Source organism: Suillus paluster (assembly GCF_016628075.1).
Source record: "Suillus paluster strain FC165 chromosome Unknown EDB91scaffold_10, whole genome shotgun sequence".
Lineage (NCBI taxonomy): Eukaryota > Fungi > Basidiomycota > Agaricomycetes > Boletales > Suillaceae > Suillus > Suillus paluster.
Genome location: NW_024537570.1, coordinates 675,099 through 689,157, shown reverse-complemented (window position 1 = coordinate 689,157; position 14,059 = coordinate 675,099). Strand labels below are relative to the sequence as shown.

Below are 14,059 nucleotides of genomic sequence, written 5' to 3'. Positions count from 1 at the left end.
TGGACCGTCAGGCTGGATCAAGGCTGGCATCCGCCACGTTATGTCACATTAGCGCTTGAAGAACTCTCCGTCAAAGCTGGGCAGTGACTTTCCCTCGACCATTAATATTGGTGAGTTCGTTCCTTTGCTCATCCGTACTACATAGTAACGTTCTGGAAGCTTTAATGATTTACATAACACGGTACAGCTTCTCCAACCACAATAATAGACTGAAAGCTCATTAGTGGGAAATAATCAGTGAGTGCTATACAGCTTTCCAACTTTCTGGAACATCCTGCTTGTCGAAGCTACAAAAACAGCCCCGCCGATACAAAGAACGGTACAGTGTCGCCATTTTCTGTATAGAAGTTTGTTCATGACAATGATGCGCCCAGGGGGCTATTCCTGTCAGATGTGAGTATGAATACCCACTTTCTTCTTCATAGAATAATATTGGTAATTGGTGTTGTGCGCAGTTCCCCGCAGATGTACTGCTTTCTAAACAGCTTGACACTATGTACGTTCCAGCTCTCTAAACTCTTGATTCGCATTCCACTTTTCTGTCACCAATCGCTCGCACCCTTGTGGTTCCTACCATCATCGACTATGTGCTGTCATACAGACTGCAATACGAACTACGGTCCGGTGCGCGCGAAATCATCAGCCTATTGAGTGGGATTAATCTTGATTATCTGCATTGATGAGCATGATGGTACAGCAACGAGCATAAGTAGACCCCCAATTACGCGATACAGAAGAACATAGAGAGAAAAGGCAAGCTGTTGCGCTGCTGGTAAGTGTACAGTCGTGTGATGTTCCTGTTGGACCAGGACATGAGGCTTTTGCTTCCGTGTCCACCCTGAGATGTTCCGCAATTATCCAGTCGAAGATCATTTCCGCACCCTCGAGTCGATGTTTCCTCAAACCACCGAAAGAAAGAAGCAGGACAAGCACACCGGATTATTTCGCCGGCAGTGAATGTCTTGGGATTTGCTGTAAATACCCGGACGCTCCCAGGCGCTCCCGCACCAGTCCGCAGCGTGTACCTGTCAGCGAATAGGGGCATTTACCGGTGTTCATGCGACCTCCCGGCTTGTCTCGGCTAGAGGGAGGTGGAAGGCTGATATTACTAGATACATATGAATTCTCATGGAAACCTTCGGCACGGAGTGTGCCCGCCCCCCGCAAACACTAACCAGAGGGACACGGTTGTCACACTTGGCAACAGCCTTTGTGGGTAGAGTGAAAATTTCAGGAATTATACAGTATACTTCAAGTGCATATCTAAGTGCATATCCACACAAAAAGCATACCACCGCACACATTTCATTCGCAACCAGACATGGTATCCAGACCATTAATCATCCTCGTCCTCTCCAAGTACATGCGCTGCTGCCGACCTACCTTCCTCCCTCGGCACTGGAGCATACCACTTACTCGCATCATCCGGGCCTGACAGCTCAATACCCTCGGCAGAAAAAACAACGTTGGGCTGCGTAGACGACACATTCCGCCCGGATGTGGAGTACAGGTGCAGTAAGAAGACAGTGAGGAGGTACAACAGGAATGCAATGCTGTGAGAAAACTAAGCGGACAGAAATTGATGCGAACTCGTGAAGGCTCCCACCTGTACATCGACAATATATATGTGACGTGATCCATTCCTGCCTCATGAACAGCGGCAAGCTCCTCATCTGTGGCGGACATAAATAACAACCTGAATACACCGTCAATAACCAAGCTTCATTGGGTTATAACGAAAACATACCCAGAAGCAACTAGCAACTGGGAGACATTGTAATGAGTAATCTCACAACAATCGTTGAGAAATGATACTAACAAACGGTGGCAAGTGTCTGAATGTCCGGTCAGCGTTTATTTTCGCAGTAACACGGGTGTCCTTTGGCGCAGAAGGTGCCAGCGTGTGCTCTGAATCATTATCATCCAGTGGAGGTGTATTCGATTGCGGTGAGGACGGCTGTGATATGAAACAAACCTCAACGATACGTGCCAAACCGGCGAGCATCAGCGAGTATCCAAACATAGCGTGAACCTGTAAACACGAACAACCATCAGCCGAATAGTGAAACGTAAAATGTAACGAGTCGTGATTCTGACCTTCGTAGACAGCATCAAAGCTTGGGTATGGTCTGACATAGCCCATCCTGTTAATATTATGCTAAACGCCTATCAGATTGACCAGTACGAGGGAGAGCAAAAAAAAACGAACATCACGCCAGGTAGCACATTTCGCTGTGCACATGTATAAGCTTAGCAATCCGCGAAAAGCGATATGGCACACACCTGATTATTCCGAGACAGGAAGATACCAAGAGCGCCTCCTGCCCACCAAAGTATACCAAGAACCCTACATAGAGATCATTGATCGCTCGATCGATACAATTCTCAGGATAGACATACGTGTGCTGCATATCTTTCACACTCCACGCACCGCCATGATGCTCAGTAAACGTATTGACCATGCCCTGTCACAAAATTAGCTCGAGCGTACTGTATGCACGCGATACACGCACCCAAAGCATGATCACCCACGAATCCCACCATTCAGGACTGCGGCTGCTGCGGCGGACCCAGTCGTCGCCGACGACAAGTAGGAGTGCCATGATGATGCCATAGCCGATGAATCCACTTCCCTAGAGACTTGAATGAGTACTACCCAAGAAGAATCATTACACGTAACTTACCATGATATAATGCGCAGCGCATTGTCCGGCTCCCACCTCCCCACAGAACCCTCTCAACGTGATGACGCCAAACAAGCCCTGAACCCAACCAAGTATGGGCCATATGCGCCCTAGGATGCCATGGGCGCGCACAGCGTATGGTCGTATAGTACGTTCATGGATATGAAGCTTGAGATAGATTCCGAGACCTAGCTGGGCGAAGATAGGGACCAAAAACCATGATCCAAGTTGTGAGTGGACAGAAGAAGGAAACTTTCGACCGCCATGCGCATGACCGAGAAATATGCCGCCAAAAGTTAGGACGAACGCGAGACTCTGTATGTAACCTCCTTGATCAGAGTGAATTTATACAAGGTGGAAAGAACATACTTGTACAGGAACATGCCATCTACTTCGGCTAAGTCCAAGTACCATACCTATGGGGAATATGACACCCCAGACGATAGCTTGGAGGGCGATATGTATCCAGAGAATGGCATCGACTGGGGCGTGTAGTTCTTCCTCTGTTAAATCTGCTCCATGATGTTCGTGAGCAAGCACCGGCGTTATCCAAGTTAAGATGAGAGGAAGAATCAGGGGTGATGTCCCTGACAGTAAGTCGCCCGCCATCGTGATCAACAGCAGCAACGGCAGCCAACGGTTCGACGTTCAACGGTTCAACCTGCTAATAAGTCACTTACTATAATTAGATTCAGCTTACACATTATGGCAGCGACACGATTCAAATGACGTGTCAGGTTGTGCTCAATTCGGCATGTCAGCAACTCGACATCGAGACAAACATGCACTCCGAATCTCCCCTAGCTAGCCAGACTAATCGAAGGAAGATGGTTGTTCCTTCGTTTGGAATCTCGCACGAGAAACGGATTTTGACTACTCTTGTAAGAGCTCGATGTTCGACTATCAGCGTCGCGGAGACCCAAGTTTAAATCCCTCCATCAAATAAAAAGGCAGAGCTTTTCTCAAAAAAACGTAGGAACAGTAACGAACTGTAAACACCAAGCTGCTTACGAAGCAGTATGAGTTAGGAATGAGCTCACAGCAGAGCTACATATCTCCCCATCGAACTCTGCATCGCAACCACGAACGATTGTTTATGCACTAACAAACTCGAGGAAGCGTTCTGTCCACGTGAATGACTGGAGCTGTGTCTAGAGCATCAAGAGAAATACCATCCCGTCTGCGTGAGCTCAAACCAATGAGAATACGACAAGACTAGACGCACATATTGGTACCAGGTCTCGTTGTCCGAAAAATCAGGCAGTGTGTTCGGTGCTGCGTCCAACGGCACTTTGTATCGCTGTGAGACCAGAATCGTCACAGCGAATCTGCCCTAAAACATAGAAAACGTACGTGAGGGACAATAGTATGTTTCTTCCTGAGCTTGAGCCTTGTCTTGCGCAAGATGTCCTCTAGCTTTTGATGCTTCAAATACTGAGCGAAGGCCTTCGAATTATCATACATAGCGTTCAATTCGTCCCCTACTTGGACAAGTCCTATGTGCAGGTCCCCTAAGACGCCCATAAGATACAACCTTGCTGGTTCGGCAAACGACGTACGTGGATCTAATATCTGAGAATTGGGACCAAGACCTGGAAACTAGACACATGAAACTCGACAGCAATGCTGTTAACACAAATGGTCTGTAATATATACGCACCCTCCCTTTCTCTATGAGGGCGCGAATGAGCTTTTTCGACTCGATATCTCCGGCAGAACATGCCCTGCCATCCGGTTGAATCATTGCCCAATTCATGAAATACCCAACCAAGGCTGCGGTTCGACTTTCTTTCAGCAGCGGACCCCAATGTGTTAGAACATCTCGGATTCCGACGTAATTGAGATCAAAGATGTTAGACACGTCAATACGATCGAAACGTGCTGATGCTGGGATCCCGAAACCGGAGAGGCCGTCCTCGCGAATCACACGAGAGAGAATAGTCGCGTCTGTAGCTACCACGCGGAATGAGATGTGGAGTTCGCGGAGACGTCGAGCAAACGTCCGCAGTTCGTGAGAGAGGAAGAAATATAGGCACCCATAGATGTCCTCGGGTTGAGCACCTTGGGCTGTCCCTGCATCTAGAATCTCGCCAATGCTACAACACCATGAAAACGAGGATGAAGGTACAGTGCTAGATTCTACTCACTCCCATCCTGCGAGGGGGTCCGCGTAGTCCGTCTGCAACCATTTTCCATTGAGAGAGAAGAGCGATGCGTTTGGGACGTTGAAATGGGCGTTCATAGCCCCGAAAGGAAGAACAATACCGAATCGGCGAAACTCTTGGAATGCGAGACGGTGAGATGGCTTGAGCCTTGCTAACATCCGATCTCGATAATCGCCCCTAGATGATGCAGTCCTCACACGATCGTATTCGTTTTGTGCTTCTGCCATAGAAAGAATTGTTGACATCCCGAAATGGCGAAAAAGTTGCCCAAGCTGTTCCGTGATCAAGCAATCCAGGGATGAACGCTGACCCAAGGGTTGTTGATCCTCCGGGTTCGTGTTCGCCCTAAGCAGGAATGAGGCAACGATTGCCATAATATTGGTGCTATACTCCGCAGGCATGAAAACTGAGTACCAGAAGTGAAGAGCGATGTCGACAGCCATGGTTTCATCAGGGACTGTTCCCAATATAAGCAGGATTACGATGTTGCGAGCGACAACAGGTGGACAGACGTCGTTAAGTAACACTTGCAAGTGACCTGAATAATCCTCGGGGAGAGCACTGATCGTCCGCACAACGTGTCTCAGATCACCAGAGGCTGCAATAGGAAACAGGTTAGTCAGTGACACGATGATGGAGATCGAACACAAACCAACGAGCGCAATCGAAAGATCCAGACTCTTGTCTTTTTCGTTTTCTGCTAGGTTGATCAAGTCCACTGCTGGCATGTTCCCCCATCTATGTACAAACCCCAAGTTAGCACAGATCGGCACGACGAGCAGAGGAGCTGACAGGCAAAGCCCAGAGTCAAATTCGGTCATTTGGGCTCGCAAACTTTCTGCAGACAAGGATGCAGGAAGGTTCGTTTCGATAAAGAAGGATGTAGGAAAGCGTCTCTCAACGACCCAAGCCGGCTTCCAATCATCGGACTTCAGTTGATTCTTGCAGTCTAGACCTGAAGTTTAAGACCAAAATAAGGACAATATAGAGGTAATATCACGCACCACGCTTGTGGATGCGCCAATGATTTTCTTGACATTCCTAAGCATGAGGAGTTAGCTAGGCACTGGCAGCGCACGCGATAGAGTAACATACTTTAGAACAGTAAGACACTAATTTGCATGCACTGCATGTCTTGGTCCCTTGTTTTGGGCAGGCCTTAAACTGCACCACCTGCACGTTGGCACATGGAAGCACATCCAGGGGTGGAAACTTGGGCTTCAACTTGTCGCGCAAGGTCTCGAATAGCCGCTCTGGGTTTGAAGCATCGACGTCGGTCGGCAGAAATGGTTCACCTGAGCCAGAGGGATCTGGAGGCACGTCAAGGGATATAAGGCTAGATGTTTGAGTAGACCTGTGCTGAGAGAAGCTGGTTATTGCGTTGGTGAGGGTACCTAAGTTCATTTTTGAAGGGAGCCTGGTGGGTGGAACGGCCTGAAGCGTTGGCACAGATGTGCAAGCCCAGAGAGATGCAGTACAGGCCCAGAATCATGAGTATAAGTCCTGTAAGATCAGAATAGACGCACAAATCCATTGGATTTATACCTGTGCAAGATCCTCTGAGTGCACATTGCACGTGGGCTGTTCACATGCGCAATGTGTACTCCGAAGATCTTGGAGAATCATGTCATGGATCACGTTTTGATTCGCCTTTGCGTGCCCAGAGGCCTAGGAAGGTAATACGTTCAGATTTCGTGAACGATTGTCCCCCTTCGACTTGGCCTGTCAGCCTGGTAGAAACAGACTTTCGGTTACGGCGTAGATCCGGTGCAGAAACTGCGCAGCAGAGTTCTCGCAGAAAACTTCTCCAGGGACATATATATGTAGGCTGATGCACTCCGCACCTGCTTCTCCTCTCGATTGTCGTGTTTGTACGTTCTTCGAACATAATTGAGCACACGTCAGATATCGATCTGATCCGTGACACGTAAAAGGTTCATCGTGCGCTCGCCATATCGAGTTGAAGAACAGTATAGAACTTGGCGAAGACGATGGTGAAAGACAATTGAGACTGTCTCGTTGCAGTACTGGTCAGTTTTACCTATTATAAAGCGCGTACCAGAACGAGGCTTTGACGTTGTCACCTAGTAAGTACCAGAGATTTGTGGCACCTGAATAATTGACTGTAGTACTCAACAATACGGCTGTACAGGATGGACTATCACAGGTGGACTTGACAGCGACATGGCACAACTGGAGCAAGGAGGGCAACTAGTACTGAAACTTTTTCTCCTCATTTGAACTTGTTTGGACAGCATAGTTTCGCAGAGTTTCGCACGACGTACGTGTTGAACTGGTCACAAGAGGGGATCAATATTGACGGTCCAGATGCCAAGCACCGGAAATCCAGGACTGTGGCTCCGCGGCATTCTCTGAATCCGCTCTGCAGCTTCCGCTTGTCCTCTGCTCAAGTTCGGACACTTTGCAATAGCGCTAATTTTCTGTGATCTGGTTGTTTTGGATGTATATCGATGCAGAGCGACTGTCATATGGTCTGTATTAGGTCAGTAACAGGAGATACATACAGACGCGGCTAACTTATTTAGTACTTACATACAGGTCGCATATGTCGTTTAAACGATGTCGATGAATCCCGAAGAGCGGAGAGAGCATTGCAGATCGAAGGAGTTAATGTATAGTTGGTAACCTTACCAATTAAAGTATGATGCGATTCAACTGACCTAGCGAAAGATCTAGCACCATTTGGCATATGACACCGACAGCATATGTCTCGCGAGCCATGAAAACACCATCATTCGGTTCTATGCCATGGTCGCCCGCGAACACAGATCAACAGGTTCAAGTATCATATCGCACGTAGGAGTGAGGCCGCGCTAGGCCTATGTTTGCGCGATGACCGGGGCGGTTTCCATCAGCCGTAACAAGCTGTTATAATTTCTGGGGATTTTTCAGGGTTCTTTTCAAATGATCATGCGCTCCGGGCTACGGGAGCCACGCCAGCATGACCTGCCACGTCGGGCAAACCGTCGAAAGTATAAATTGCGCTTCTTCATGAAGCTGGTCTTGCACCCCCGGTTCTCTCTTATCAGCACGATGAGACATATCCTAGCAGGCTTAGCGCTCTCGAGTACGCTTGTCGCCCATGCGTGGGCGGGGCAACCGGCTAATATTTATGGTGTTAATTTGGGCTCATGGTAAGCATTACTCTGCGTCCCCGACTGACTAGTTGACTTAAGTGGTAGTGCAGGTTGGTCCTAGAGCCATGGATGCTTCCTCAAGGTGATAAACTGAGGAATCTTGTAAATACAAGTTCACTGAACGAATTTTTGCCACATAGGCTGGTTGGATATGGGTGGAGAGTCATGTGCAGATTGTTCGACATGCATTGCAAGCGAGTGGTACGTTCTTATTCTATTGCCATGCATTTTCAAGTTGCATGTGAAACTCAATTTGCGCTGTGATAATCCAGGTCATTTGCAAAGGCCTATCCCGACACTGTTGACGCTACCTTCGCTGGTCACTGGGACACATGGTTTACACAGAACGACGTCAACACACTGAAGGCGGCCGGTATCAACACCGTCCGAGTTCCTGTGAGTCAATTCTAAGGCACACTGCAAACTTGGCCAACCTGACGTTGGGCGTTTGATCTGCTTTGCGTTTATTTCTTCATCCCGTGCAAACTTGACTGTGAAATGCACCGCGTTGCTACATAGCTTGGATATTGGATTGTGGAGGCTTTAGTCGATCGATCGCACGAATATTACCCTCGTGGCGGTCTTAATTATTTGGTGAGAAGATTTGTTCGTAGCTTCATGCCCCGGGTAAAATTTGATCATTTACATTAGCGTCGTGGCTTGGGCTGGTTGCAAGATGCCGGGATTCAAGCGATCCTGGATCATCACGCATTGCCTGGGGTGCAAACGGCTGGGCAAATGTTCACCGGAAAGTAAGTTCCCATGTGTTTGCTATCTGTTCTATACCGACAGTGATTTTTTTTACAAGTTGCACTAACGATGTTCAATTCTACGTGAGCCCATTTGCAGCCGGTGAAAGCAACAACCACTGATACCTTCCATACAGACTCCATACAACTATCACCGTGCTCTCGTGTGGACAGCGGTCATGACCACGCTTGCTCACCTGGACCCTACCTTTGGAAGTGTATTTGCGATCGAGGCAATGAATGAACCCATCATGAACGCAGCTCAGACACCCAACTACGGCACCTGTATGTATCATTCATCATTCATATATTCGCGCTCTCATGATTCCTCATACAGTTCAAAAGAACTTCGTCCAGACAATCCGTGCGGTCGAGCTCACACTTGGGATCCCTGTACCGTCATCCAGTCCATTTGCATCGCTATCGGTATCCATCTCGAACAACTTCACTGCTGCGTTGAACGCGACGTCCAAGGCAACCGTCTTCTCGCCGGAGGTGCAGTCGGCACTTGCAGATGCTGTTCCCATCCTACTGGAGATTGGAATACAATGCGGCTTGCAGTCCGAGTTCGAGGCGTCGCCCTTCTGGAAGCCCCGTACTTCATTGGTGGCGAAGTGAGTTCAAAACAGGTTCTTGTTGGAGATACATACACTGACAATGACATGCCAAGCTTCATGGACGTGAACTGGCAGTACAACAACCCCGCTAACCCAGCTGACGTCGCCATTGGTCCACAAGCTTATGACAACCACTTGTATTACTCGTGAGTGCGCAGTTGCTATAATTGTTACGATTTCTCAACTCATCTTTACAGGTTTGGCGTATGTCTTCTGCTCGCAGGTTATTGCTTTGCATTGACATTTTTATAGGGAGTCGCAGATGCTAACCCGACGGCATACTTGACCAGTATTTGCAGTGCGTCTTCTTTGTTGGTTCAGTCATGACGTACTCATTTTGGTACAGATCTTACACGCATTCAGAGCGACGCTGCAGTTGGTAACTCTCCCCTCTGGTTTGGAGAGTGGGGACTTTCGACACAGTTCAATGCCACGGACGACTTCCTCTACCAGTGGGCTGACGCACAGAAATTGGCCTATAGTAAAGGTGCTGGATGGCTTGTACGTATCGCATAACGCTTGATCAAGACGTTACTCAAGGAAGAATATTCTAGTACTGGAACTTCAAAACTGAGATATCGAGTCTCACCAACGGGAATGCCCTCGCAAGACAATGGTTAGTCAATACACAATATTCTAGGGTACTTCATGAATGACCTGACGTGTGCCTAGGTCATACCTTGAGGCGTTGGAACTCGGGTACATGACCCAGGACCCCGCAGCGCTGCACGATCCGAATGTGTGCAAGCCATACATAAACGGCACCTCGAAAAGCACCAGCTAATGATATGCGCGTTCTTGGTAACTTATCCATTAAGTAAGCAGTAGCGCAGAGCGCACCTGTATCAATACCTGCTACAGGTTATCCAGCACTCCCTGATACCACGTTCCTTTATTTTTCATTCGTTTTTCATTGCTTAAGTATGGCAAGCTTCATAGAATGATATATATCTGTTCGTCACACGTTCTTTTTTACTTACATTCCTTTGGGCTTCACGATAATCGTTGCTCGTAGTAATAAACACTCGGTTTTGTGTTGTGTCAAAAATAACTTGCAGTGCACAAATATGACAGCTCCGGATCAACTCCGGAGCTTGAAGTATATTATCAACTATATCGAACTTAGTTCATGTCAGTTTCATAATGTCCACTTCCCTGGTTGTTCCCCTACATGTCGAATACATCAGAGCTCTCGGAAACGTTGGTTCTTCGACTCCTACTTGGTGAACTGATCTCTCAGCCTTTTTCCAGAGCAAAGATGAATTGTCCTATCACCTATCGGCTCACCTAAGGATGAACGCAGTGTATTGGGGCTTGACTGCCCTCTGCGTTATGGGACATAAGGATGCGTTGGATCGTGAAGAGATGGTAGATTTTGTGATGAGCTGCTGGGACGAAGAGGCAGGTTTGTTCCGATCAAGAGATCGATATCATCTCGAGCTCACATTCCGCAGGCGCTTTTGGTGCTCATCCTGACCATGACGCACATCTGCTTTCTACTCTCAGCGCAATACAAATTTTGTTGATGCAGGATGCGCTCAGCAGAGTTGATGTCGACCGTGTAGTGAAATGTGCCGTGCTTGTCTCTTGTCGTATGGTTTTGACATCGCTGACATGGCGCAGTTATCTTATCTTTGCAGCATCCGTCTGGAGTATTTGCAGGAGACGCTTTTGGCGAGACTGATACACGTTTTTTGTATTGTGCTGTCAACGCTCTCTCGCTTCTCGGAAGACTTCATGAGTTGGATGTCGAGAAAACGGTTGCGTATATTAGGGGTTGCAGGAATTTCGATGGTGGATTTGGAGCTGTTACGGGTGGTGAAAGTCATGCTGCACGAGGTAAGCGTTCTGACTGTGCATATCCATATATTTCGGAACGTTAGAACGCTCTAGTGTTCGTTTGTGTTGCGGCACTCGCTATTTTGGACAGACTGGATGAGGTCGATCAGCCGACCCTATGTTGGTGGCTATCAGAGCGACAGCTACCAAATGGAGGGCTTAATGGGCGCCCTGAAAAGCTGGAAGATGTGAGTTTCCAAATGAATAACTGCTCCGCGGTGTTTCTGATTCTCTATTTCCAGGTTTGCTACAGCTTCTGGGTGCTATCCGCCCTTTCTATCCTAGGCAAGCTCACATGGATAGACGCGAGTAAATTGGAAACCTTCATTCTCTCCGCACAAGACACTGAGACTGGAGGTATTGCCGACCGCCCAGGCGATATGCCTGATGTCTTCCATACCCTTTTTGGCTTGGCCGGTGCGTAACATGGTCCAATCGTAGAACCGACCTCAGATTCATCTTTTCGACAGGCCTGTCATTATCGGGATACCCGGCACTGGTGGACCTCGACCCGGTATACTGCATGCCTGCCAGCATCATTGAAAGTATGGGTCTCAGGAAGGGGTGGGAAGCTTTGCAGAGAAGGCCTTCGTGATTTACAGTTGCAATATATGTTTTATTGGAAGAAGATCCAGACTTTGAAATCTGAAATAGTACGAAGGATTTGCCTGAATTGCACGTATTATTATTAGGGGTAGCATTGGAAGGCTGTCGTCACATCCGCTTCCAGTAGGTGAACCAAGATGCACCCATGTCTGCGCCTCGAAGAAATTTTGCAGGAAATCTTTAAACATGCTGACTATAGGTCGTTGACAGTTCTCGCAAGGACACATCGATCGTTTTACGATCCCGCGCTGAACATTATCTATTCAGATCTTCCAGGTCCTCGAGCCGTTAATCGAGCGCTTACCCCATGATTTGTGGTCGACAAAGTCTGGTGCATTAGTAAATGCTCAATCAACATAACGAGAACTCTTCTGACCAGCTCCGGTGTCTAGGTTATCTGGGGACCCCTACGTCGTCAGGACTGGGAAGTCTTTGCGCGCTGTTCTCGCCGGGTTCGTAGCCTACGGCTTAGATGGTTCGCGAGCGATGTCCAGCTTTATCGCGCCCTTTCTTCGCCTCCCGATCCCTCATTTCTTCTGCCCAACCTTCGTACATTTACTTGGCACTGTCTCAGTACCCGCTCTGCTGGACTTGATGCCATGACCGGTTTCATGCGTCTGTTCCTCGGTCACAACCCCGTAGAAGTGCAGCTTATCGTATCTGAACATGCTCTTGCTGCGTTCTCCAATCTTAGATGCACTTCGCTTAGGAAGCTAGTCATCCAAAGTCACAAAGTTCCTATCAGTGCGGATGTCACAGAAGAAGCTATCTGCAATCATTCGGATTTGAGATCACTCGCATGTGGAGAGGTTTCAGTCAGAGCACTTCATCACTTGTCGCAGTTTCCATCGCTGAGCCGCTTGACCATTGGGCTTGGAGACGATATCCCATCCGCACTCATCTTCCAAAGATCGCCGTTTCGCACACTTCGTTATTTGACAATCAATAGCAAATCCATCGGTCCGTGCCTCTCTTTGCTCAAGGCGACCAACTGGAGCATACGCTGTTTCCACCATCGGATGGATGCGGGGTATGATCCCGCTGGACGCGGGGTGCTTCTGGAACTACTTCCCTTGCAGCTCTCACACGAGTCACTGAAGTGTATTTCCTTGCACACCGACGCCGCTCCTCATCAAGATGACGGCCCTCTCACGAATCCCTTATCATTGAAACCGCTGTTTAGCTTCAAGAATCTGCTGATACTGGAGCTCAGCGGAGCTATCCTCCCAGGACTGGATAACCACGGGTTGCAACAGCTCGCTGCTGCGTGGCCGCAGCTTACGGGTTCTCATCCTCCAGCAGAAAGCAGGGCCGTATCGTGTTCCGCATGTAGATCTGACTGGGCTTGTTCTACTGTTGGAACATTGCCCTGATCTACATCAGCTCGCAATTTCTGTGAATGCTATCATCGACACCAAGGCGCCTCCCGTACCTCCAGTGAACAGCATCAGCAACAAGCTCATCACCTCCATCAATTTTTGTAATTCGCCGATTACCAAAACAGCCGAAGTTGCGGCGTTTCTCTCCGCTATCGTGCCCAACCTCCGGGAAACGTCGTCTTGGACGGGAGAGGTGATGTGCAGTAGGGGGAATGCTCAAGAGTACCGAAGACGGTGGGACAACGTAGCAGAGTTGGTCCCTGTATTTGCAGAAGTGCGGAACCAGGAAAGGGAAGCCTGCATGCACGCATTCAACTTCAAGAGAGAAGTAGAACGTATGTGATCTCTTTGCGTAGATCTCCGTTGTGGTGGTTGGTGCGGACAGCATTTATGGGGCTGTATTTCTTGGGTTCTTCTACTTATCCCGGCTGGGTGCTGCTGTGGATTTGCTGTGGAGGTGGCGCACAGAAGCTGTATCATTAATTCTCGTCCTATACAATAATAACGCAAGCCTTTTTTCGACACCATTGTTTTCTTTGGCTATGTGCATAACCTGGCAGCCAACTGAGGGTCACCAGCGTTCTAGTATGCATCGTTGGACAAAATGCAAGCCTGGAGTCCCCTACGATACCACCGCATGCCGGTATTGAACGAGGTGTGCTTCGGAAACTGATCTGAGTCTTTCATATTGTTGTTAGAACTTGGCAAGCTTCTACATATGCCAGCAATATTTGGAAGAAAGAATGATGCAGAGGAGCAGACCGAGTACAAAAAATACTTTTGAACGGGTTGGAATTGGGTTGGAAGGTTATCGAAGGGACGAGAAACTGATTAGGTAGTGTAGTCACACGTGGCCTCTATC

General features: G+C 48.4%; 5 protein-coding genes across 5 annotated transcripts; 3 read left to right on the top strand and 2 right to left on the bottom strand.

Moving 5' to 3' along the window:
* Positions 1-953: 953 nt before the first annotated feature.
* On the bottom strand, positions 954-3,365 carry EDB91DRAFT_1115627 (uncharacterized protein). Its single transcript, XM_041317938.1, has 11 exons — positions 3,054-3,365; positions 2,685-2,999; positions 2,514-2,633; positions 2,401-2,465; positions 2,284-2,347; positions 2,210-2,232; positions 2,098-2,158; positions 1,820-2,032; positions 1,748-1,764; positions 1,607-1,696; positions 954-1,553 (listed from the first exon to the last, which is right to left on the bottom strand). Exons 1-11 carry the CDS (start codon positions 3,291-3,293, stop codon positions 1,337-1,339), a joined length of 1,425 nt encoding a protein of 474 aa, XP_041180489.1. The 5' UTR covers positions 3,294-3,365; the 3' UTR covers positions 954-1,336.
* A 478-nt stretch (positions 3,366-3,843) lies between these two features.
* EDB91DRAFT_1235835 (uncharacterized protein) lies at positions 3,844-6,341 on the bottom strand (the record flags this gene model as incomplete). The annotated part of the gene is made up of 9 exons (XM_041321372.1): positions 3,844-4,017; positions 4,038-4,283; positions 4,345-4,780; positions 4,832-5,447; positions 5,502-5,587; positions 5,642-5,798; positions 5,854-5,880; positions 5,917-6,185; positions 6,244-6,341. 9 exons carry the CDS (start codon positions 6,339-6,341, stop codon positions 3,844-3,846), a joined length of 2,109 nt encoding a protein of 702 aa, XP_041180488.1.
* A 1,562-nt stretch (positions 6,342-7,903) lies between these two features.
* Positions 7,904-10,157, top strand: EDB91DRAFT_1219074 (glycoside hydrolase family 5 protein; the record flags this gene model as incomplete). Its single annotated transcript, XM_041320874.1, has 15 exons — positions 7,904-8,004; positions 8,058-8,089; positions 8,148-8,208; positions 8,280-8,403; positions 8,527-8,601; positions 8,659-8,759; positions 8,816-8,840; positions 8,894-9,041; positions 9,094-9,370; positions 9,427-9,519; positions 9,571-9,577; positions 9,626-9,671; positions 9,720-9,874; positions 9,928-9,989; positions 10,046-10,157. 15 exons carry the CDS (start codon positions 7,904-7,906, stop codon positions 10,155-10,157), a joined length of 1,419 nt encoding a protein of 472 aa, XP_041180487.1.
* Positions 10,158-10,408: 251 nt separating this feature from the next.
* EDB91DRAFT_1115618 (rab geranylgeranyltransferase) lies at positions 10,409-11,930 on the top strand. Its single transcript, XM_041317937.1, has 7 exons — positions 10,409-10,573; positions 10,625-10,778; positions 10,828-10,944; positions 10,997-11,212; positions 11,267-11,400; positions 11,455-11,629; positions 11,683-11,930. Exons 1-7 carry the CDS (start codon positions 10,517-10,519, stop codon positions 11,805-11,807), a joined length of 978 nt encoding a protein of 325 aa, XP_041180486.1. The 5' UTR covers positions 10,409-10,516; the 3' UTR covers positions 11,808-11,930.
* A 14-nt stretch (positions 11,931-11,944) lies between these two features.
* On the top strand, positions 11,945-14,019 carry EDB91DRAFT_1115613 (uncharacterized protein). The gene is made up of 4 exons (XM_041317936.1): positions 11,945-12,027; positions 12,095-12,157; positions 12,211-13,064; positions 13,096-14,019. The coding sequence occupies exons 1-4, from the start codon at positions 11,956-11,958 to the stop codon at positions 13,538-13,540; spliced, it is 1,434 nt and encodes a 477-aa protein (XP_041180485.1). The 5' UTR covers positions 11,945-11,955; the 3' UTR covers positions 13,541-14,019.
* Positions 14,020-14,059: the final 40 nt, after the last annotated feature.